Here is a 25,766-nt window from a genome sequence, read left to right as displayed (position 1 = left end):
AGCAAGCAACAGCACAAGTCCCAAAGGAATGGAAGGAAGGAAAAATTGCTGTTCTTCACAATGGTGGTGATAACACTAAGTCAACAAATTATAGGTCAAACTGTCTATCTGGAGTTGTAGTTAAGGTATTGGAGAGGTTGGTGAGATAGAGGATACAAAAGTGGAATGATAATAGTGATATTCTTTGTGCTTATCAGCATGGGTTTGTTAAAGGAAGATTGTGTGGTACCAATCTGCTTATGTACTATAACAAGGCAACAAATATATTGGACAAGGGAGATGTGTATACAGTGGTATATTTAGATTTTGCAAAGGCTTTTGATAAATTGCCATGCCACAAGTTCATCACTAAACTGAAGATGATTGTTATGGGAGATTTTAACTTCAGTAGTATAAATTGGAGAGAGGAACATGCATGTAACAATAGGGGAATGGAATTTCTAGAATTCTTGAGGGACAAATGTCTTAGGCAACATGTAATAGAGGGAACAAGAGGTTCAAAAATTTTGGATTTGGTTATAGCATCAGAAGAGTTGATAATAACTGAGATGATGTCTCTCCCACCAGTTGGAGAGAGTGACCATATGGTTTTGACTTGGAAAATGAATAGACATGCAGGAGTATCAAAGAGACGGGAACTTATGTGGAATTATAAGGCAGGTGATTATAATAGTCTTAGACGTCAACTTCGGGAAGTTTCATGGAGGGAGGAATTGGAAGGCAGGGATATCACTAGTGCGTGGGAAATTGTGAAAGAATATTTGTTATCAGCAATGGTAAGTTGTATACCACGAGTGAAGAAGAGGGCGCAATTTGGAGTAAAGTGGATGACAAACAATATTAAACAGGAATTGCATGCGAAAAAGAGGCTATGGAAGAGATATAAGGAGACAGGTGAAGAGATGCATGAGGAATATAAGACACAGGCCAGAAGAGTGACTCGTGTGGTAAGGAAAGCGAAACTGGAATATGAGAGGAGATTGGCCCTAAGATCCAAAGAAAATCCTAGGGAATTTTTTAGCTATGTGGCCAGTAGGAGGAGAAATGACTGTGGAAGAATGATATTGTGGGATAAAAATGGGAATAGAGTGACTGATGCAGAGGACATAGTGGAATTGTTCAATGAACACTTAATTGGAGTATTTCATCCTAGAGGAGTCAGTTTTAATGCTAGAGGGATAGGACTGGTACGAGGTCTGGAGGTACAGGAGGAGAGTGTGTTTCAGATACTGAGTACTCTGGATGTCAGTAAAGCTGTGGGACTGGATGGTATTTCGCCACGAGTTTTGAGAGAATGTGCTAGGGAATTGACAATACCTTTAACGTGGCTTTTCAATGAAAGTCTGGCTTTGGCAAAGGTGCCCAGGGAATGGAAGGAAGGTAAGATAGTGCCATTGCATAAGGGTGGTAACAGACTGGAAGTGTCTAATTATAGGCCAGTCTGTGTGTCATCAGTAGTTGTTAAGATCTTGGAGAAAGTAGTGAGGGACCGTGTACAGCATTGGGCAGATGAGGGTAATGTTATCTGTGAGAATCAACATGGATTTGTGAAAGGACGCTCTTGTTTTAGCAATATGCTAGCCTTTTATAATAAAGTTACAAGAGCATTAGATGAGGGAAAGGCATATACTGCAATTTTCTTAGACTTGGCGAAGGCATTTGACAGGGTGCCACATGATAAGCTGATATTTAAGTTGCAGCACATGGGTCTGGATGTCAGATTGGTCAACTGGATTCAGGATTGGCTGTCTGATAGGTATCAGAGAGTTGTGTATGGTGGAGCAGTTTCCAGGAGGCAGAGGGTTACAAGTGGGGTCCCACAGGGCTCAGTACTAAGACCTATATTGTTTAACCTTTATATCAATGACATAGCCAGTGGATTGCAGGGGGATATTCAGTTGTTTGCAGATGATGCGAAGCTTGGAAGGATTATTAGTAATAGTGCAGATGTGGTAGCCCTGCAAGAGGATTTAAATAAGCTAGATAGATGGGCAAATGAATGGGGGTGTCGGTTTAATGCAGCAAAATGTAAGGTCTTGAGGTTTGGGAAACATCGATGGGATGCTGCATACTCTATGGGAGGAGTTATACTGGAGGAAGTAGGGGAGACAAGAGATCTGGGGTTGATGATTGATAGAAACCTGAAGTTTAGGGGACATATTGCAAAGGTGGTGAAGGTAACACAGAGGATTGCTGCTATTATGAGAAGGACACTGACCTGCAGAGATAAGAGGGTTATCATTCCGTTGTATAAGTCTCTGATCAGACCACACTTGGACTATTGTTCTCAGATTTGGTCCCCAGGATTTGAAGGGGATAAATTAACTGTGGAAAGGATACAAAGACGGATGACAAAGATGGTTTCAGGACTGTACAAGGATAGTTATGAGGATCGGCTGAGAGAATGTGGACTGCAGAGTTTGGTGGATAGAAGAAGGAGAGGTGATATGATTGAGACTTTTAAACTGTTGAGAGGTGGTTACAGGGTTGACACTGGGGAGTTCTTTCGCTTGGTTGATCAGCGGGAAGGAGTGATGACAAGAGGCCATCCCTGGAAGTTACGAAAGGAAACTGTGAGCAAGAGGGTAAGGAGTGGTTTCTTTGTGTGGAGGGTGGTTGAGCCGTGGAATGCATTGCCTGATGGAGTGGTGGGAGCGAGAACGGTCAGTGGGTTTAAGGAGTGGTATGATAAACTTTGTGTTTCTCCGGGGGGGACCTCCCCTCGATGAGTCTTGACAGACTTTATGTCTTAGAAAGGACCTCCCTCGATGAGTCTTTTGACTCCTTGGAGGCCTGAATAATAATAATAATAATAATAATAATAATGATGGGATTGGATGATAAAGTAGTGAGTTGGATAGGTGAAAGGCTATCACACAGGTATCAGCAAGTTGTGTATGGGGGAGCACTAACCTGAAAGAGGAAAGTCACTAGTGGTATGCTGCAAGGGTCAATTTTTGGACCATTGTTATTTAATTTGTATATTATTGATATTGGGATAGGTTTAACTAATGATATAATTGTTGGAAGACAATGCAAAACTGGAGAGAGTGATGAGGACTCAAGCAGATGTGGCCTCACACAAGGACTTGAATAGATTGTGTGAGTAGGCAACAGTATAGAACTGTCAATTCAATGCATCCAAGCAAAAGGTTCTAAAATATGGTAAGCAACAACAGGATGAAAAATATACACTTGGTGAATAAATTTTGGAGGAAGTTGAGGAGATAGGAGACCTCAGAATGGTGGTGGGCAAGAATCTGAAGTTAAGAGGTCACATTGCACAAGTTGTAAAGACATCAGATTATGGTAATGATGCAAATGACCTTAACTTACAGAAATAAAGAAGTTCTGTTTCCATCGTATAAGACTTTGATCAAGCTTGTACGAATTTGTGCATGGATTTGGTCCCCTGTTTGTCGTGGTGATGAGGATATGATGGAAGGATTCAGAGAAAACTGATTAAGGTCGTAACTAGTCTTCAGGATGGGATATGAGGACAGTTTGAGGATATGCAGTTTCCAAAACCTTGTGAATAGTAAGAAGAGAGGGTATATGATTAAGGCATTTAAGTTAGTAAAGGGTTGTTAAAGGGTTAATGTTTTTCATAGAAGGGATAGGGAGACACACCTAGAAGTTGTATAAGGAGGATGTGAGCAGAGGCATAAGGAGGAAGTTCTTTGCATGGAGAATGGTTGGTCAGTAGAATACTTTAACTGACACTGTGGTGAATGAAGATACACTGAATGAGTTTAAGGCACAGCTTGATGGGCTTCTGTGTGTAAGCATGTTTGCCTCCCATGATGAGTCTTTAGACTACATGGAGGTCTAGTGTTAATAATAATAATAGTAATTTGTTGATAGGAAGCTGGTAATGATTTTTCATTCCAGTGTACACTCTAAGGGTCTAATAAATTTAGTTTAACCCTTTATCCAAGTGTAAGCAAACAAAGTTTGCACCTGAAAATATCTTCAGGACTGAGGTAAGGTGGTACATCCCTTGGCAACTCATAGCAAAGGTGGACCAAGCTCTCATCACCCCTTGTCTCAGTATCTCCCATAATGCAAAGCACATCTCCTTGCAGACATGTATACTGCTATGCATTCAGGGAAGGGCCACTACCCAGACCGGTTTCGACCTTTATTGAGGCCTCGTCAGTGAGAGGCAGACCCAGAGTGGTGATACTCAGGCAGAAGCAATGGAGAGGTCATATTTACTTATATGAGTTGCCAACTGGTGTACTACCTTATTATTAAATTACTCTGGATTTAGAGAAAGATGTTGGAAGTTTATTTTGCACTTGGTTAGACTATAATAAATTTACTTGAATCCTTTATCCAAGTGTAAGCAAACAAAGTTTGTGCCTGAAAATATCTTCAGGACTGAGGTAAGGTGGTACATCCCTTGGCAACTCATTGCAAAGATGGACCAAGCTCTCATCACTTCTTGTCTCAGTATCTCCCATAATGCAAAGCACATCTCCTTGCAAACATATATACTGCTATGCATTAAGGGAAGGGCCACTACTCAGACCGATTTTGACCTTTATTGAGGTCTCGTCAGTGGGAGGCAGACCGAGTGGTGATACTCAGGCAGAAGCAATGGAGAGGTCATATTTACCTATATTATATTATGTTATATATTATACTATATGGAGACTGAACTGAACAATGAGAATTGAACTGCCCACTCAGTCTCCAAAAGTTAGATAGGGCTAAATGGCCTCGCCTACTCCCCCGTATACGGGAATAACAAGGCGTTAGCTGATTTTTTTTTTTTTTTTAGCTGATTATACTATATTATATTTACCTATATACCTACTATATTTACCTATATACCTACTATATTTACTTATAAACTAAAAAATAAACTTCCAACATCTTTCTCTAAATAATAAAATTAGTTTAATCCTTTATCCAAGTGTGAGCAAACAAAGTTTGCACCTGAAAGTATCTTCAGGACTGGGGTAAGGTGGTACAACACCAGGGCAACTAGTTGCAAAGGTGGAGCAAGCTGCCAACACTCCTATCTCAGTATCTCCTATAATGCAAAACACATCTCCTTGTGGATATGTCTAATGTTATGCATTAAGGGAAGGGCCACTACCCAGACTAGTTTCGACCTTTATTGAGGTCTCTTCAGTGGGAGCTGTTGTACCAACTTACCCCAGTCCTGAAGATACTTTCAGGCGCAAACTTTGTTTGCTCACACTTGGATAAAGGATTAAACTAATTTTATTATACTCTAACCAAGTGAAAAATAAACTTTCAACATCTTTCTCTAAATCCAGGTAATTTAATAATAAGGTGGTACACCGGTTGGCAACTCATATAGGTAAATATGACCTCCCCATTGCTTCTGCCTGAGTATCACCACTCTGGATCTGCCTCCCACTGATGAGACCTCAATAAAGGTCGAAACCGGTCTGGGTAGTGGCCCTTCACTTAATGCATAGCAGTATACATGTTCGCAAGGAGATGTGCTTTGCATTATGGGAGATACTGAGACAAGGAGTGATGAGATCTTGGTCCACCTTTGCAATGAGTTACCAAGGGATGTACCACCTTACCTCAGTCCTGAAGATATTTTCAGGCGCAAACTTTGTTTGCTTACACTTGGATAAAGGAATGAACTAAATTTATTATAGTCAAACCAAGTGCAAAATAAACTTCCAACTCTAAGGGTGTGCATGCACGTGTGTGTTTTTATATATATATATATATATATATATATATCAGGAATTTGATGATGATGTTATAGCCCAGGAATGTAGAAATTTGCCTAAACATTTCACAATCATGAAATGTTTAGGCAAACTGGTTGAGCATATAAAAAAGTGATACTAATCAGAGATTTTAATTATAGGAATGTGGATTTGAAGGAGGGGATAGTGAGCTGGTGTTTACCAGTTCCATGTGAATGGAATTTAACATAGTAGTTTGCGTAGGCATGCTGTTCTGTGGGGAACAAAAAGAAACTTCAAAAGTCTGGTCTGGCACAGCACAGCATAGTATTGATAATAAACACAGTTAACATTATACAAATCATTATATGCTGTTAACATTATACAAATCATTATATGCTGTTAACATTATACAAATCACAAATCTGCCCGGCTATTGAATACTGCTCCTAAAAGCTCTCTCAAAATTCTTGACTCAATACAGAGGAGAGCAATTAGACTTATTAATGATCCATCTCTTACCAACTCTCTCCCCTCACTTTCGCACAGACGTTTGGTTTCTGCAGTATGTATATTCTACAAATATTTCCATGGGAAATGCTCATCTGAAATAACATCAATAATTCCTCTACTCAGTACTAAGCTCGCTGGAACACATGAAGCTGCTGCTCAACATCCCTTCACAGTACACCTAGAAACAAACAGAACAAGTTTTTTTCCTCCTCCTTTATCCCTGCGACTGCTACACTGTGGAACAGTCTCCCCACTGCTGTGTTTCCCAAGGAATAGCATTTACAGTCATTTAAATCAAATGTAAACAAGTTCCTCCTTTCCCAATCTACTACCCATACATGGTACTAATGTACTATAGGTTGAACAACCAACCTATTGTGTATGAGCACAACCTAAAAAAAAAAAAAACTTATCCTGTGGGACAAGACTCATCTTCTCTATAGAAACAGTTTTAAATATAAATGCCTTTTCAAAGAAAGTTGTGAAGTCCTTTTATACCATCTAATCTCAATGAAGTGTGAGAGATTCTCATCTCAGGTATATATTAAACATAGTTTTCATTTTATTTATTATTATTATTATTATTAACATCTGACTTCCATGGAGTCAGAGAATCATCATGGGAAGTACACACTATAGCACACAATGCTCGTCCAACCGTGCTTTAAACTGATTCAATGTGTCTACATTCACAACACACTCAGACAATGCATTCCACTCACCAACTACACTCCATGCAAAGAACCTACCTCTCATCCCCCTGCTCATCCCCTTCTTATACAGTTTCCAGTGATGACTTCTTGTTCTATCCCCCCCCTCTCCCATTCTATGAAAAATCTCTTCCATATTAACCTGAAAACAACCCATGACTAGCTTATATGTCTCAATCATATAATGTCTCCCCCCATTCCTCCTATTCACAAGGCTCTGAAACTTACATTCTCTCAATCCGTCCTTGTACTCCACATTCCAAAGACCACTAAACACCTTTGTGAATCTTCTCTGGACCCTATCCAACATATCCTCGTCACTATGAAAACCTGGCAACCAAATTTGTGCAAAATAATCCATATGAGGCCTGATCAAGGCCTCATATGGTTTATTGTGCACCATATGAGTGCATCCCATCATTGCTTACCAAATCTCAAAACCTTACACTTTTGCAACATTGAACTGAGTTTCATTTACCTACCAATTCATTCAATCGATTCAAGTCCTCTCGTAAGGCCATAACATCTGCTTGACTCTGCTTTGCTGTCCTCCAGTTTTGCATCATCTGGAAACAGCTGCATATCACCAGTTAAACCCATCCCAATATGATTAACATACAAATTGAACAAATGTTCAATGTTCACATTGAACATTTGTTCAATTAATAATAACAACCCATGACTAGCTTATATGTCTCAATCATATCCCCCCCCCATTCCTCCTATTCATGAGGCTCTGCAACTTACATTCGCTCAATCTGTCCTTGTACTCCACATTCCAAAGACCAAACACCTTTGTGAATCTTTTCTGGACCCTTTCCAACATATCCTCATCACTATGAAAACCTGGCAACCAAATCTGTGCACTATAATCCATATGAGGCCTGATCAAGACCTCATATGATTTATTGTGCACCATATGAGTGTATACTTTGCATCTCATCATTGCTTACCAAATCTCAAAACCTTACACCTTTGCAACATTGAACTGACAGTTTCATTTACCTGCCAATTCATTCAATCGATTCAAGTCATCTTGTAAGGCCATAACATCTGCTTGACTCTGCTTTGCTGTCCTCCAGTTTTGCATCCTCTGGAAACAGCTGCATATCACTAGTTAAACCCATCTCCCGGTATGATTAACATACAAATTGAACAAATGTTCAGTGTTCACAACTAGTAAACCACTAGTGACCTTTCTCTTTTGGGTAACGCATGCCGGTATAGAAATTCTGATCTCTCTCTCTGACAGCCAGTCACTGATCCAACTCAGAAGTTTGTTATCCAATCCCATCTGTTTCAATTTAATTACCAGCTTGTTGTGTGGCAGTCTATCAAAAGCCTTTGCAAAATCCATGTATACTACCGTATACGCATCTCCCCCTAACCAAGGTATTTGTCACTTTGTTACAGTACATAAATCAGTGAAACATGACCTCATCTTAAAAAATCTATGCTGATAACCACAGAGAATGCTGCTGTTATCAACCTATTTCTGTATCCTACTTCTCACCAATCTCTCCAGTACTTTTACCACAACTCCAGATATACAGAGTGGCCTATAGTTTGACGTTACAGCGTTATCACCACCTTTATGCAGTGGAACAATTTTATCCTTCTTTCACTCCCTTGAACCTGTGTTGTTGCAAAACTCTCTTATTAAACAGGCATGCCAATGCTACTGCCAATTCCCTGGAACATTCCGTTAAGATGCATGGAGAGAGAGAGAGATATGTCATTAAATCCACCTTATTGACATCAAGTTTATTTATTTCTTCAAAAACCTCCTGCTCACTCACAATTAAGTCATTCCCTCTTATGCCCTCTAAATTCTTCATGTTTCCACCCTGATCAGGATGAAACACTGTTATAAATTGATCACTGAATATCTCGACAATGTCTTCTGCAGCAGTTACCATTCTACCACTTTCATCCATTAACTTCATCCTACCATGGTCATTCTTCCTTCTACTTGCCACATATCTAAAAAACGCTCTAGGGTTTTTCTTTGCCTGATTTGCCAATTTCTGCTCACATTCCACTTTTGTTATCTGTACTAACTGAGTCATTCTCCTGGCTTGTTCTTTATATTCTTCATGTGACTGATTATTACCATTATTCATCTTGTACTTACTCCAAAGTACTTTCTTTTTCCAGATTTCATGCTTAAGCTCCACATTCATCCATTTTACACCTACCTCATTCAGCCTTTTGGCCTTTGGAATACATTCACATATTGATGCTGTTATGTATTTCTTTGTCAGTTCCCATTCAGCATTTATTTCCTTACCGCTCAATTCTTCATTCCATGTTATAGTTCCAAGTTGTCTCCTAAGCTTGTCATCATCACTAACCTTATAATTCCACATATATCCTTTCCTCGCAGAAGTCTGCATATGACTAGCCACAACAGAAGTGATTACCTCATGATCACTTTCACCAACTGGAAGGAAGTGTGAAACTCCTCTCACAATCACATCTTCTGATGAAATGATCAGATCTAAAACTCTCGATCCCTGTGTGCCATCCTTTATGTGCTGCCTGAGATAGTTATCTCTCAAGAACTCGAGAAATTCATTTTTCTTATTCCCAAATTGTATCTCTTCATTACAATCTATGCCATCATAATTAAAATCACTCATAATAATCACCCTTCCTTTGTTCACTAATCCAAGTTGTTTATACATTTCTTCATCACTACTCTTCACATTCTTGGGCCTATAGCAACATCCAACTAAATATGTCTTCCTGTCAATCTCCACGTTACACCACAGTACCTCATAAACACTGCCACTATTTCCCCCTTTCATGTCTTATGTGGACATGAAAGGGGAAACTTTATGTGGACTTTATTCCCCTGCATATCAGCAGCACTCCCCCCCCCCCCGAAAGATGATACTGTATCCTTCCATTTCTATTTCCGTTACGATATCAACTTCATTCAACCATGTTTCACTTATTCCAATGATTATGGAGAGAAGAAACTGAATCACTGAAACCATTTCATCCCCATTGTTTCTGATATTTCTGGCATTTGTAAACAAACAAACAAACACAGCAGTTCATTTTTAGGTCTATAGCCAGTCCTATCCAAGCGATGTGTTGGTTGTGATTTCCCCACCACACCTGTCCAATCACCTCTATCACTACTTACCACATATCTGCTCAGTCTCAATTTAATCCATGTCTCCCGAGCTCCCCCCCCATTTCCTTGTTCCTCTTGGATTCCCATTCTCTCTTCATCTCTCTCACTACTACTGTTTCCACTGCCAAGCACTTCAGTCTCTTCAATAGCACTCTCTTGATTTTTCCCTTCATTTCTTTCTTCTGATCTCTTGCATGCATCACATATCAACTTCCATCCAGCAACACTTTCTCCAGTACACTCACTGCAAAGGCATTCAAAATGCAACCCATCATGCCTGTATAATTTCATTCTTCCTTCAAACACATGCCATATATCCACAAACTTCACTCCCTTCTCCTCACACAGCTCTGCTAGGCATACCATTCATGATTTTGGCTCTCTGTTGCAACTCATCATCATCATACCTTGGCAACACACTGACAACCTTTCCTACTACCTTTCAATATTTTCAATATTCTCCTGATATTTGTCCTCACAATATGTCCACTTAGATCATTCGTCCCTACAATCACGACTAATTCACTTACTCGTTTCTTCCTCATGTCCAATGCCTTAATTATCCTACTCATTCTCCCACCTGGATAGCAGACCTTATGGACACTCTCAGTAACTAGCCCTCTAAGCATGGAATCTCCATATGCTGCTATTCTGGAATCACTCATCACCTCTTTTACTCTTTTTTCTTTCATTCTGTTCCCTTGCACACTTTAATTAGTTTACACATCACTCCACATATTGATCATTTCATTTTTCATTTCCAATAACTGTTTCATTAAATCCTGCATTTCGAAAATTTGACTCTCTATCACTCCCGCAATCTCACTATCTCTCGCTCTGGCACACTGTATATTCATTTCCTCATTCATACTTTTTTTGCTCCTTTATTACTAACTTTCGATTCTACATCTTTGCATTCTTTCAGTCTCTCAGTTTCTCTACAGTTCATTTCGTTTCCATTTTTCATAAATTTTTCCATAGCTTTCACTTCTACAGCTTTGCATTCTCCTTTTTCACTCATTTTTTATGATAGTCAGCATGTGTCTGTTAGAGAGAGGTCATGTTTCAGCAATCTGCTTACGTATTACAAAGTAACAAATTCACTCAATAAAGAAGATGAATATACAGTGGTGTAGTTGGATTTTTCAAAGGATAGACTGCCACACAACAAGCTAGTAACTAAACTGAAACAGATGGGATAAGATAACAAACTAGTAGGCTGGATAGCTGATTGGCTGTCAGACAGGTATTAGCAGGTTGTGACCTTCTTCTTTTGGTATACCAAAAGAAGAAGTGGAGTGCAACTAGTGGAGTACCAGAGGGATCTGTTTGGGGACGATTATTGTTTAACTTATATGTTGATGACATTGAGACCAGCTGTTTGCCAATGATGCAAAGTTGGGAAGGGCTATGAGAAGTAGTGTAGATGTTGAGGCTTTGCAGAAGAATTGGAAAAGTCTATGTGAGTAGACAACAAATGATTGCAACTATCAGTTTAATGTTGTTAAATGCAAGGTCTGAAATTTGATAGGCAAGGTTGGTATATAGAGTATACAATTAATGGAGAAATTTTGAAGTAGGTGGAGGAGATGAGAGATCTGGGAGTGATGGTGAACAGAGATTTGAAGTTCAGGGGTCAGATTGCTAAAATTTGATGTTTTAAGGATACTTGTGACATAAAGGCTGAATTTCCAGATTTCCAGACCAAAATATTTGGTTAATTAAATATCTTTCTTGTGTTTACGTTCTTATATTATTCATGCTAAAATTGTAAGAACATTCCAATGGATTATGGCACTAATAAGGAGGACATTGACATGCAGAAGCAAAGAGGTTATGGTTACTTTGTATACGGCTTTGATCAGGCCACATATGGACTACTGTGCCCAGATTTGGTCACATGGTTTTCAGGGATGACTGAATGTCAGATACAGAGAGAGAGAGAGAAGGAATGCAATGTACAGAGACTTGTGAATAGAAGAAGAAGAAGAAGAGATGGATATGACTGAGACACATAAGTTGGTGAGAAGGATGTTACCAGATTAATGTAGAGAAGATATTTCATAGAGTAGAGGGACACAAGTGCAGAACCAGAGGCCATCTATGGAAGCTGTATAAGAAGTGTGTAAGTAGGAGAGTGAAAAACAGGTTCTTGCATGGAGCGTGATTGATGAGTGGAATGTATTGCCTGAAAGTATGGCGAGTGCAGAAATTGTGAATGGGATAAAGGCATGGCTTGATGATCTTTTGGTATGAGAGAGTATAGACCTATGATGAGTTCTTTGACTCCATGGAGGTCAAATATTAATAATAATAATATAGGAGTGCTGACAAAGTAATAAACTAATTTGGAGGAAAATTGTTGACAGGAGATTAGCAATAATGTAAACTTTACTTATGTAGTAATATCACAGTAGCCTGTACAGCTGTTAAGGGTACATATCAGGAAATTTATGAACTCACAGGATAACTGCAATTTTGAAACAAACATTGATATGTTTTGAGGGTGCTTAAGGATCAAAGCTGTATAACTGAGAGGAGACCTCCACATAGCCTTTAAAGGAATGTGGAGAACCAACCAAGGCTTCTGAACTAATGTTCAATTCACACCTTCACATGGTGCACCCTGTTAGGTATCTGCCCGGATACTGAATGAACTGGCAATTTGGGATTTTAACTGACCAAATTGTATTGTTATTAAACAACTATGTAAAATAATGGTACAACATGATAAAATTTCATGCCAGCTGGGTTAAACAAGGCTCTAACATCCCGGTTAAACAAAGCTCTAGTTGTTTTCAGCAGAGAACAAAGGCAAACAGCAAAAAGTCAGCTACGTGAACAAATCCTGAAACACGTCCCAACTCAACATCAGAGTTCAAGATTGATACTATCAATATAAAGTAGCCTGAATGGTAAAGAAATGGAAGAACTAGCAGAAGAATTGGATAAGTACCAGATCGACATAATAGGGATAACTGAAAGAAAAAAAGACAAAAGCTGGTGAGATCTTTTTAAGCAATAAATACAAAATATTATAATCAGACAGTAATAACAATCAGGGAAAAGAAGGAGTAGCTATAGTATTCAACACTAAATATGAGGCTAGTCTTCTTTCATGCAGGCAAATATCAGAATGGGGAACTACACAGGTACTGCACCGTACCTATGGTCCTACAGAACGTTCTACTAAGGTAGAAGTGGAGGAATTTTTTGAGGCTTTAGAAAAAAAAAAAGCAACTGATACAATGAAAAAGTAAAAGTTGGTCCTTGTTGGAGATCTAAATAGCAGAGTAGAAAATGATCGTCAGACATATAGAAATATTTTGGGAAAATTTGGAGAAAAGTGCAAAGCTAATAATAATGGCAAATACCTGTTGGATTTCAGCTCCGGACATACACTGATTATTGCTAACACAATGTTAGCACAATGTGCCAACATAAAATGTGCACAAATTCACATGGAAAGAAGAGGAAAGGAATAAGAAAGTCTCATTGACTATGCTGTTGTTGAAAGTGATGATTTCTCACTGATGCAGGATACTAGAGTGTACAGAGGATTTGAAATTGGAAGTGATCACCATTTAGTCTTGAGCAGGATAAAATTGAATTTCATATTAAAAAGAAGAACATGTAAGAAAGTTTTAAAGCAAATGAAAGTTGAGCAGCTCTCAGATGTGAACTGTAGACTATAATACACAAACATTATTCAAGAAAAAATGAAAGAGTTTGAGAACAGGAACCAAAGCTTAGATTCATTAGCAAGCCCTGAAGAAAACATTGATGAATTCAGCCATCGTGAGGTTGTCTGCAAGGATAGAAAAATCAGAACTCCATGGTAGATACAGGAAGTTAAAGAGGCAGTGAAAGAAAAGAAGAAAGCATATTGAAAGTTCCTGGAGAATAAGTCAGCTTGTGCTCTTAGAGAATACAAAGATAAATATAAGAAAGCTAAACACTGTGTAAAACTAGCTAAACAAAAGTCATGTGAGAACATAGAAAATAAATATTAAGAAGGTGGCAAAATATTCTGGAGGCTGCTGAAAAAGCTCAAAAATAGAAGAAAGAGTGTTGTAAAAGGTATTAGAGATGATAAAGGTGACATGAAAATTGGAGAAAAAGATATCCTTGATGTAGTGATCACTTTGAAAAATTGCTAAATGAAACAAGCACTGACAGCACAGTGGTAAAAAATACTCCACAGGCATGCAATCAGGAATACATATCCATACTTGAAATATGGATATATATTCCATATTTCAAGTATGGAAAAAGGCATCAAAAGTCTGGAATGTGGAAAGGCAGCTGGAGTAGATGATATTCGACCAGAAATGCTCAAGTATGGAGGTATAAAAGTCTTACAGTGGCTGTACTGCATAGTTCAGAGGGCCTTGGCAGAGGGACGAATTCCAGATGATTGGAGTAGAGCTCTCATAGTACCCATATATAAAAAGGGAAATAAAACTGAATGTGAGAATTGCAGAGGTATTTCTCTACTAAGTGTTCCTGGTAAGATTTATGCAAGTATACTTGAGAAACAGTTGAAAAGGATTGTAGAAGGGAAGCAAATAGAGGATGTCAGGATCAGATTTTCACTTGACAAAAAATAGTTGCGAAATAGGGATAATATAACAGAGATCTGTATTTAAGTTTTGTAGACCTGCAAAAGACATACAAGAAGGTGTCAATAGAAAATCTATTCAAAATGATACAGTTATATGGTGACAATGGGGGTGTTATATTAAACAATACTTAGTCTTTATCTGAGTTGTAAGTCTGCAGTTAGAATTGAAGGAAGTACATGAAGATGGTTTGATGTTAAACCTGGTGTGAGACAAGGATGTACATTATCCCCTCTGTTATTCATTATCTATATTAATCACATTATGAAGGAAAGTGGTATTAAACATGATATCAGAATTGGAGATGTTAAGGTCAGCTCTTTGCTTTATGCGGACGATGTTATACTTCTAAATAAATCCACTACAAGTTTTCAAGATTCCCTGACTAAATTGAATAACTGTTGTAATAGATATGGTATGTAGATCAGCAATAAAAAGACAAAGATAATGAAAATAGGTAGAATCGTTGTTGAAAATGTCAACTGTGTTGTGAATGGAGAACCTGCGGAACACATTTCAGCTACTTAGGCACAATTTTTAGTGAAGATGGTAAATTAAATATTGAAATAGACAACAGAATCAACAAAGTTGGTATGGCAGGAAGTCAACTGAATAAATTTATATGGAATAAAAGACAAATTAGTCAAACCAATTTTAACTTATGGATCTGAGAGTTGAGTTAGAAATAAAACACTTGACAAAGGCTAGAGGCCACAGGTATGAGAGTCCTGAAGAAGATGGGGGGGGGGTGACCAGATGGCTTCAATGGCAATATCATATTAAAAACGTAGATATTAGGAACGAACTTGACATTGTTAGCAGAGAAAATCTCAGGTGGTATGGTCACTTAAACAGAATGGGAAAGGAAAGATTAGCAAAACAAATGTTCTCTGTCAGGTTAGCAGGAAAAGATCCAGAAGAAGACCAAGATATAGATGGATTGATACAGTAAAAAGTGCCTTATAGGACAGAAATATAAGATCTGATAATGTTGGAGCCTTGAGAGATAGATTGATTTCGAGGAAAAGTGCTGAAAATTGTGTGGAAAATTGTTTTTCATGTAGTACTATCATAATATCCTGTACACCTCTTGAGGTGTACTGGATATTATGGTACATGTCAGAAATTTGATGATGATGAAATTGGTATGCAAGGATAAGGACATCATTTTGTCTCCTTACGGACCTTGATACAACCACATGAGGATTACTGTGTGCAGATTTGGTCTCATGGGCTTTGATACTGGGGACAGATTGAGAGTATACGAACTGCAGACACAGGCAAACAGGAGAAATAGGGGTGATGTGATAGAGGTCTATAAATTTCTGAAGGTGTGTTATTAGTTATTGTTTGATGAAATTTTTCATTATGTGGAAGGTGAAGAGAGGGCAAAGGGGTATCCGTGGAAGTTAAGCTTGCATGTGGTTAAGAAAAGGGAGCAGCTAGATTTTTCTCCCATAGAGCAGTCAGTGAATGGAACAGTTTTGCTATTGAACTAGTGAGTGTATCCAGTGTGAATGAGTTTTAAGAGAAAATATGACAGCTGGTGTGGATGATCTATAGCATCCCTCAGTAGGTCTTTGAATCCATTAACATATCAGGTAATAATGATAATAATAATATTAATAATAATAATATTCTGGTTTTAATCCTTTACCCTGTACATGTGAAATATCTTCATTACTGGGCTACTCATATATAGAGAGACTGCTGACTTCATGTCAGTTGCTTCAGTACCTTCATCTCAATACACATCAGTATCCCCCCCCCCCCCCCCGCTCATAGGGTCAATTTTGTAGACCTGCAGCCATCTTTCTCATGCACTTCTGGATTGTCACCATATACTTATTCCCCAAAAATCAAGCAATAACACCTGTATATGATGTAGCCTTATAAAGAGATAGTCCCTTATCTCTACTTGTTATTGCATATTTTGCAATATGCAAAATATGCAATAACAAGTAGCCAAGTAATAACCTAATGAGCTATTCTAGCCACTTTTGCAATATGATTTCTGAACTTCGAGCCCCCCAGCATCCCTAAATCCCTACTTTTGTCAATTTCCTGTAGCTTAGTTCCATCAATTAGTACACAGCAGGTAATCTTTTCATTCAAAATTAAACCCATTAAACCCATTAAACATATTAAACCCATGCCATCAATCTATTTAAACCATCCCACTAGTTCTCTACATTATCTTTATTAACTGTTGCTCTACTATTTTGCATCATCAGCAAACAACTGGATATTTCTATTTAGATCATTTGCTATATCATACATGTACAAATGAAATAGCAGTGGCCCTAGTAAACAGCCCTGGGATACACCAGTAGTCAGACTCTCTCCTAGACTTCATTTCCCCCTCCCTTAAACTTTTCTGCAATTTTGTGGCAAAGTTCAACTGGAAATGTTGTCAAATGCTTTTGCAAAGTCCAACAGTATCACTTCATAACCATTAACTTCATCCAACTCAGCTATCATTTTATTCCGGCTTAAGTGCTGGGAGGACATCATGTTGGAAGTTTAATGGAATATTTACAGCACTAGGAAATTATTGAACTCCATGGAGGTGGCCGTGCAATAATAATAATAGTTTGAATAATTGTGAAGTTTTAAGAGATGGTCTTTCTGAACTTCGAGTCCACCAGCATCCCTAAATCCCTACTTTTGTCAATTTCCTGTAGCTTAGTTCCATCAATATAGTACACAGCAGGTAATCTTTTCATTCAAAATTAAATAAACTTATGCTTTGCCATATTAAACTGATAGCAAGCAAGAGTGGCTAACTTGCAGAGAAAGAGAGATAGATGAGCTGACAGATTAGGTAAATGTCTCAGGAATGAGATGAGAAAGATAAGATTAGGCAAATGGAAGAGATGAATGCAAGGCGAATCAGAGTAGGAGTGAGAGAGATAGAGAGATGTGGAATGATAGAAGAGGAGAGAATAGAAACAGCAGAAGAGAGGGAAGAGGGAATGAGAAAGAGTTATGGGAATGATAGAAGAGGAGAGAATAGAAACAGTAGAAGAGAAGGGAAATGAGAAGAATGCAAGGGAGTGCTGGAACCAGAAATAGAGTTATGCTAGGATAGCAGGTAAGTAGGGGAAACATAGTGAGAAAGGGTTAGAGGGGAGGGAGGGAGAGAGAGAGAGAGTGAGGGAGGAATGCAGGTGAGCAATCAAGGAACAGAGTGGTTAGAGGTGTGATGTATGAAGACTTGATGATCCATGGTGTGCAAGATAGGATGTCAGAGGAGTATCTGCCTAGAGGAATGATAGAAAGTGTGGCTATGGCAATTAAGCAGGGTGAAAGGGTGAATGATATGATTGTGATGGTAGGTACAAATGACTTGAGAGGTAATGTAAATCAGGTGGTGAGAGATCTGAGATTCATACTTGAGGCTGTACAAAAGAAAATGCAGAGAGGAAAGATAGTGTATATGTGTCCCAGGTATGATAATGACGAGCTGAGCAGAACAGTAATAATGAATAGCATAATAGCCAGAATGTGTCAGAAGAGAGGATTGGAATATGTGGATGCTTGTAGGGCATTTGAGGACAGAAAGGAACCGTATGCAAGAGACCACTTGCTTTTGAATGAGGAAGAATGTAGGCATCTGGAGAGAGATTGCTGTTTTCTGAACAAGTCTTGTGTGTCAATGCAGGGAAATTAGAATTCCCAGGGTGGATGGTAGCAGGGGTGACCTCTTGTGGCAATGGATGCTTGGGGAAGGGGGATGACATCAGGTAATGCTGAGTCTAGTGGAGTCTGGAGGGGATAATGATAGGTATAACAGTGACATTTTTTATGCTTTAGGGCTGACCAACTATGCGTCCTTTTGGAGCCAAAATAATTCTGTTATGACTTAGAAGAGCCATAACCGGTCAAATTCTCAATTTGAAAATTTAACCGACGCGATGGTATGGAAGTAAGTGAGTAAGAGAATGGCAAGGTGGATGGTGGGAGGTAGGAGTGCAGAAGATATGCCTGCCCACAACAACACATTAGTTACACTTCTGCCATTCATCTAACGGTATCGTTCAACATATTGTCGAGTGAGCCCATTGACAGTGCTTGTTATCACTGAATTCTTTTCAAGTGCTTAGAAATATCGCATAAATAATGTAAACATGAAGAAAACAGAGGTTTTAGCACAGAATGGGAAGAGGAGTTTCTTTTTGTGAAACGACAACGTAATCCAGTGGGTGCCATATGCCAAATAACACTTGCGCAATTCAAAGACAGCAATCTCAAGCGTCATTATGAAACACATCGCATAATTTGGTAAAGAATTTCCTCTTGGTTCTGATCTGAGGCGAACTAAACTTTCAACTTTGAAAGAACTCCAAGCTCAGAGTAAATTGATGTCCATGTTTACTAAAGAGGCATGTTACTACCGAGGCTGGTTTTATTATAGCATTTAATACTGCATAGGCAAAATGTCTGTATACAGAAGGAGAATTTGACAAGAAGAATATTGCATAAATAATTTCAGTTTTTGATCTGGACAATAAAAAACTACTCAAACTGACTGAACAGATGCTTGTCTCCAGGCATATAACTGAAAGGAGAATTTTCGTTATCAGTGCTGACATTGTAAATAGCTTGCACCATAACTTGAAAAACTGTGATGCATATAGTCTGGCTTTGGATGAATCTAAAAATATTCAGGACAAACCATGACTAGCTACATTTGTCCGCTTTGTTTCTCACGACCTGGACATCAAGGAAGAGCTATTGGACTTGATAGTTAAAAGATTCAACACTATCAAGTCCAATAGCTCTTGATGTTATATTTACAAATGCTTCGGTATCATGTGAAAAAATCATCAGCATTGCAACCAATGGTGCTCCAGCTATGAGGGGTAAAACTAAGAGGCTAATGGAGCTCCATGAGAATAATGAATCATATCCTGCTTTCCTACCTGAACACTGCATTATTCACAGGGAACATCTAGTTGCCAAGTGTTTTAAATTTGAACACATAATGGAAGTAGTTCTAAGAATTGTCAATTTTATTCGTTCAAGTGCTAAAACACATTGACAATTCAAAAGCTTTCTCAATGAGTTGAACTGTGATGAGATTCTTAATGACATAACATGGTTTTGCTTAGTAAGGTGATTCTCAGTTAGCAATGTATTAAACAATTTTTTGTTGCAAGACCCAATCAAACAGTTTCTTAGAGAGAAGGAGAAATTTTTCCCTCATCTCAAAGACACTCAGTGGTTGTTAGACATTGCATTTTTCACCAATGTCTTCTAGCATCTACAGATATCAAACGTTTCACTTCAAGGGAAAGAAAAACTAATAACCGATATTGCACCGACCGTGCTAAGCTTCCATAGCAAACTGCAACTTTTCCAGAGAGACTTGGAAAATAAAACTTTCAATCTCTTTTGTTTGTCTGAAGAAAATACTGACAAACTCGCCAGGAGTAGAATTAGAAACGAGATCTTATGTTAGCAAATTAAATGATTTGGCTGAAGAACTCAACAATTGATTTTGCGACCTTCGAGAACTTAAACCAACAATTGCTTTTTTTGGAAAATCCTTTCCTCACATACGTGTTGAGCGTGGTTGTCCTATTTCAAAACCAATTGCGATGGATGTCGTAGCTGAAGAACTGGAGCTTTTGGAACTTTAAGAGGTCAAAGAACTGAAGCTAGTGAAGCAAAGTGGATGTTCCATAATTGAGTTTTGGAAGCAAGTTCCGGACCAACAGTATCCTACACTTAAGCAATGTGCCAGAAAATATGATCTCCATTTTCAATACCACATACTCCTGTGAAGCGCTATATTTGACTTAAATTTATTAAATCTAAATATAGATCTGTTTCACATGATGAACATTTGAATGTGCTTGTAAGAACTGCTTTGATTAATTACATATCTATTTTTAAGGAGCTTACTAAGAAAATCGATACAAGGAAGTTCTCTACTGGGAAATAAGTAACTAAAATTATTGTGTTTCGACTTTAAAATTATTCTAATCGCAAAGTTAACTTCATTTAATGTATTTCAAATTAAACTTTTTATTGCAGTAATTTTTATTAACCTTGTTTTTCTCCCTCTTCTCTCTTTTTTTTTTTTATTTTGTTCCTCTTTTTTGTTGTCTCCTCTTTCCTTTTTGTTTATTTTTTCCTGGTAGAGAGTGAAGAGTCATGTTGTGGCCACCCCTACTTTATACTAATGCCAGGTGTATCCAGAATAAAGGAGATGAATTGGTGGCACCGATAACATCAGCCTGGCCAAAGATTATTAGGATCTCTGAGACGTGGCTGACAGCAGATGATATAATAACATGAATAGAAGTAGTAACATACAGCATTTTTTAACAGTATACGAAGGAAAAACATGGTGGTGGAGTACTGCTTATGATAAGTGATGACTTATGTCCTCAGTGACACTAATGGTTTTGAAACCAGATGGTGTGAGGTAGAGGTGGGCAAGACAGGATATTTAGCGGGGTATTGCTACAAGCCAAGGAACACAGAGGGTGGGAAGCAGATGTTTCGGCAGTCGAGTTTGGCAAGTACAAGAAGAATGATTGTTATGGGAGATTTTAACTACAGCAGTATAAGTTGGGAAGAGGAAAATGCATGTAGTAATAAGGGAATGGAATTTCTAGCATTCTTGAGAGACAGATGTCTTAGGCAACATGTAATAGAGGAAACAAGAGGTTCAAGAGTTTTGGATTTGGTCATAGCATCAGAAGAGCTGATAATAACTTAACTGAGATGACATCTCCCCCCCCCCCCCCAGTTGGAGAGTGTCCATGTGGTTTTGGCTTGGAAGATGAACAGACATGCAGGAGTATTAAAGAAAAGGGAGTGCACGTGGAATATAAGGAGGGTCATTATAATAGTCTTATAGTCATAGATATCAACTTGGGGCAGTTCCATGGAGGGTGGAATTGGAAGGGCAGAGTATCATTAGTGCTTGGGAAATTGTGAAGGAATATTTGTTAACAGCAATACTAAGCTGTATTCCACGAGTGAAGAAGAGGACATAATTTGGTGTCAAGTGGATGACAAACAATATCAAAAAGAACTGCAAGTGAAAAAGAGGTTATGGAAGAGATATAAGGAGGGGGGGGAGCAGATGCATGAAGAATATAAGACTCAGGCCAGGAGATTGATTAGCATGGTAAGGAAGGTGAAACTGGAATATGAGAAGAGATTGGCACTAAGATCCAAAAAATCCTAGGGAATTTTTTAACTATGTGGCCAGAAGGAGGAGAAATGATGATGGAAGAATGACATTGTGGGATAAAAATGGGAATAGACTGACTAATGCAGAGGACATAGTGGAGTTGTTCAATTAACACTTTATTGGTGTATTTCATCCTGGAGAAGTAATTTTTAATACTAGAAGAATAAGGCAGGTTTGAGGCTTAGAGGTGCAAGAGGCAAATGTGTTCCAAATACTGAGTACTCTGGATGTCAGTAAAGCTGTGGGACTGGATGGTATTTCACTATGGTTTTGAGAAAATGTGCTAAAGAACTGACAGTTCCATTGACCTGGCTTTTCAAAGTCTAGTTATGGGAAAGGTACCGAAGGAATGGAAGGAAGGTACGATAGTACCATTCCATAAGGGCAGTAGCAGACTGAAAGTGCCTAATTATAGGCCAGTTTGTGCTTCATCAGTTGTAGTTAAGATCTTAAAGATTTAGCGAGGGATCATATACAGCATTGGGCAGATAAGAGTAAAGTTATCTCTAAGAATCAACATGAATTTGTTAAGGAACACTCTTGCTTTAGTAATATGACTGCCTTTTATAATAAAGTGACAAGAGCAGTTGATGAAGAAAGGCATACACTGCCATTTTTTTGGATTTTTGCAAAAGCATTTGACAGGGTGCCACATGATAAGCTGATATTTAAGTTACAGCACATGGGTTTAGATGTCAGATTAGTCAACTGGATTCAGGATTGGCTGTCTGATAGGTATCAGAGAGTTGTGTATGGTGGGACAATATCAAAGAGGCAGAAGGTTACAAGTGGGGTTCCACAGGGCTCAGTACTGGGACCTGTATTGTTTAACCTTTATATCAATAACATTGTCAATGGACTGCAGGGGAATATTAAGTTGTTTGCAGAAGATGTGAAGCTGGGAAGGGTTGTTAGTAATAGTGCAGATGTGACAGCCCTGCAAGAGGATTTCAATAAACTAGACAGATGGGACGGGGGGGGACAAATGAATGAGGATATCGGTTTAATAAAGCAAAATATGAAGTCTTGAAGTTGAGATATATTGATGGGAGGCTGCACACTCGATTGGAGGAGCTGTACTGGAGGAAGTGTGGAGGGGAGAGAAGAGATATAGGTGGTATTGATTGATAGAAAACTGAAATTCAGGGAACATGTTGGTCGATTGGTAGAACCTCTGCTACAAATGGCTTAGCAAAAAGTTAAGCAAGTTTGAGCCCGGTTAGTAGTTGGAAGGGATAAATCGTTCGATGCTGTTGGCACACTCTCCCTCGATGAGTCTTTGGACTCCCTGGAGGTGCCACATAATAATAATAATAATAATATTGCAAAGGTGGTGAAGGTAACCCAGAGGATTGCTGCAATACTAAGAAGCATGCTGACTTGAAGAGATAAAAGAGTTATCATTCCATTGTATAAGACCCTGATCAGACCACACTTAGACTATTGTTCTCAAATTTGGTCCCCAGAATTTGAAGGGGATAAATGAACTGTGAAAAGGGTACAAAGGCGGGTAACAAAGATGGTTTCAGGACTGTATAATGTTAGTTATGAGGATCGGCTGAGGGAATGTGGACTGCAGAGTTTGGTGGATAGAAGGAGAGGTGATATGATTGAGACTTTTAAACTGTTGAGAGGTAGTTACAGGGTTTACACTGGGGAGTTCTTTTGCTTGATGGAACAGCAGGAAAGAGCGATGACAAGGGGTCATCCATGGAAGTTACAAAAGGAAGCTGTGAGCTAGAGGATGAAGAGTGGTTCTTTGCATGGAGGGTGGTTGAACCATGGAACACATTGCCTGATAGAGAGAGAGAGATGAGAGCAAGAACCATCATGAGTTCAAGAGCGGTGTGATAGACTTTGTGTTTCCTAAGAAGGACCTTCCACGATGAGTCTCTTAACTACATGGGGGCCTGAATAATAATAATAATCCTGACTTCAGTTAACATTCGTCTACATGCAATCTAGGCTGTCCATCAGAATCCTATATCATCTTCAGTAATGATATTTAGTACTAAATCCATTGACACTTCTTCAATGTTCCCCTCACCCTCAATCATGCTACTCATATCTTGCCAGAATTCACTTGTTTCCAGTGTACTACTTCTGCTGAGATAATATCAACACACATTGCCTTTACCAAAGTTAGTGGTTCTAACAATGCCACTATTTAACTTTAAAATTATGGCATTTTATTGATATTTAATCATGTATTATATGATGTCGCTTATAATATATGAGAAATGAAAAAGAATTTTTCCCAAAACAACCAGTCTGAACCAGTTCTTTTGTTTTACTGAACAGTTATTAGATGAATAAAGCAGTACTCACCACTTATTTCGATCTCTTTTATTCTCACTGGTTTTGGTTTTCTCCCTGATATATCAGAAAATCCCATTCCTACTGTCTTCCAATATAATACATTGAGACCAGTTTTCAATTGAATCTAAGAAAAATGTTTCCAATATGTTTCCAATATATTTTCATGCTGTACACACACACACACATATATATATATAGTATTTCATAAAAAATCAAGTGAATTTTGTTTTTAATTAAAAATATAAACATTAAGAATTCAAAATTTAGAATATGTTCTTAATTTTTTAAGAGAAGTAGTAAAACATTAAAGAATGCTTCACTTTTTAATAATTTATGCTCTTAATAGCACAAATGGAGAGTTGTGCTATCTAGAACATAACTATACAGTTCAAAATTTTAAGAGTATATTCCACCAATATCAACAACTTCTACTTCTTCCATATTTACCATATATGTTGCCATATAAGATGATATTTGATGTAAAAAAAAAAATTGTTGAAACAAGGAGTTGTCTTATACTTCAAGTATAAAATCTGAACTTTTGAATTCATTTGGTGATGGAAAACATCATCACATGGCCCCCTATTTCCTACAATAACATTCAATACAGCAGTATTATGGCAGTTGTATGTACTGTGTTCTAACAAGCTTTTGCTTCTATATTATGTTAATTATCATGTTAATATATTGATATATTAATAGAGAACATTTTATAATAATAAAAATTAGCAACAGAATGACGATTACATAAGAGAAACATAATATTTATTACTTGCAAAATTTTCAGCTAGGTTTCCTAGCCATTATCAATGACAAGAGGTAAATTAAATAGAGCAATACTTAATATGTAAGTATATGTGACAATATATGCTATTAAGTGCAGGAGGATAGCTCCATATATAACTATTAGAATTTAAAAAATAAATAATTGTTAATTCAAGAAACATAGAATGCAGGGTATTATTACTTAGGATAACTTCTTAAACACATTCATTCTTGTTGAGATTCATTTTATGGATATCGGCTTCAACAACATTCTTTGTATAATCTTTCAATTAAAAAACAACTTTTGTGTAAGACTTTAGTTTTATTCCTGTAAATTCTCTGCCTAGTGGACATGTCCTGCTAAACCAGGCTTATCTAACTAATGAAGTAGAATATAATCTTGATGTTCTTCAATATGAATCTCAGCAGAACAACCAGTCTGCCCATAATAGTAACAGCTTCATAACTACCCTGATGAGCAGGTTCAAAGTAAGCAAAACATTTATGCTGCAACAGGAAAACAATCAACAGAATCCTTCACAAGAATGCTAATAGAGATAGAAATTATGAGAGTAAGGCTATAGCCATTCCTCCACGTTATGGGAATATCTGAGAAAATAGACAGAACACTATAAAAAAACAACATTAAATAATATAAGCACGTAAACACAAGAAAGATATTATTTAAATTAAGGGGATATTAAATCCCACATTGTTTTAAAACTGAATAAGAAACTCAAAGATTGGAATCAAAGAGTTTCATGCCGAATACAATAACTATAAAAGTATCGGCGA

General features: G+C 37.9%; 1 protein-coding gene across 3 annotated transcripts in view; it reads right to left on the bottom strand.

Moving 5' to 3' along the window:
* The window catches only part of LOC150106608 (endosome/lysosome-associated apoptosis and autophagy regulator family member 2-like), a 594,368-nt gene that overhangs the window by 414,820 nt on the left and 153,782 nt on the right, over positions 1 to 25,766 (bottom strand). For all 3 annotated transcript variants that reach the window (XM_090392568.1, XM_090392569.1, XM_090392567.1), the window contains one exon: positions 24,216 to 24,330. In XM_090392568.1, the coding sequence (XP_090248694.1) occupies positions 24,216 to 24,330 (115 nt within the window). The remainder of the gene's footprint in view (positions 1 to 24,215; positions 24,331 to 25,766) is intronic.

This window comes from Typopeltis vanoorti, chromosome 5, assembly GCF_054136105.1.
Source record: "Typopeltis vanoorti isolate ZY-2024b chromosome 5, IOZ_Tvanoo_1.0, whole genome shotgun sequence".
In the NCBI taxonomy this organism is placed as follows: domain Eukaryota; kingdom Metazoa; phylum Arthropoda; class Arachnida; order Uropygi; family Thelyphonidae; genus Typopeltis; species Typopeltis vanoorti.
This window is presented reverse-complemented; position numbering and strand designations above follow the sequence as displayed.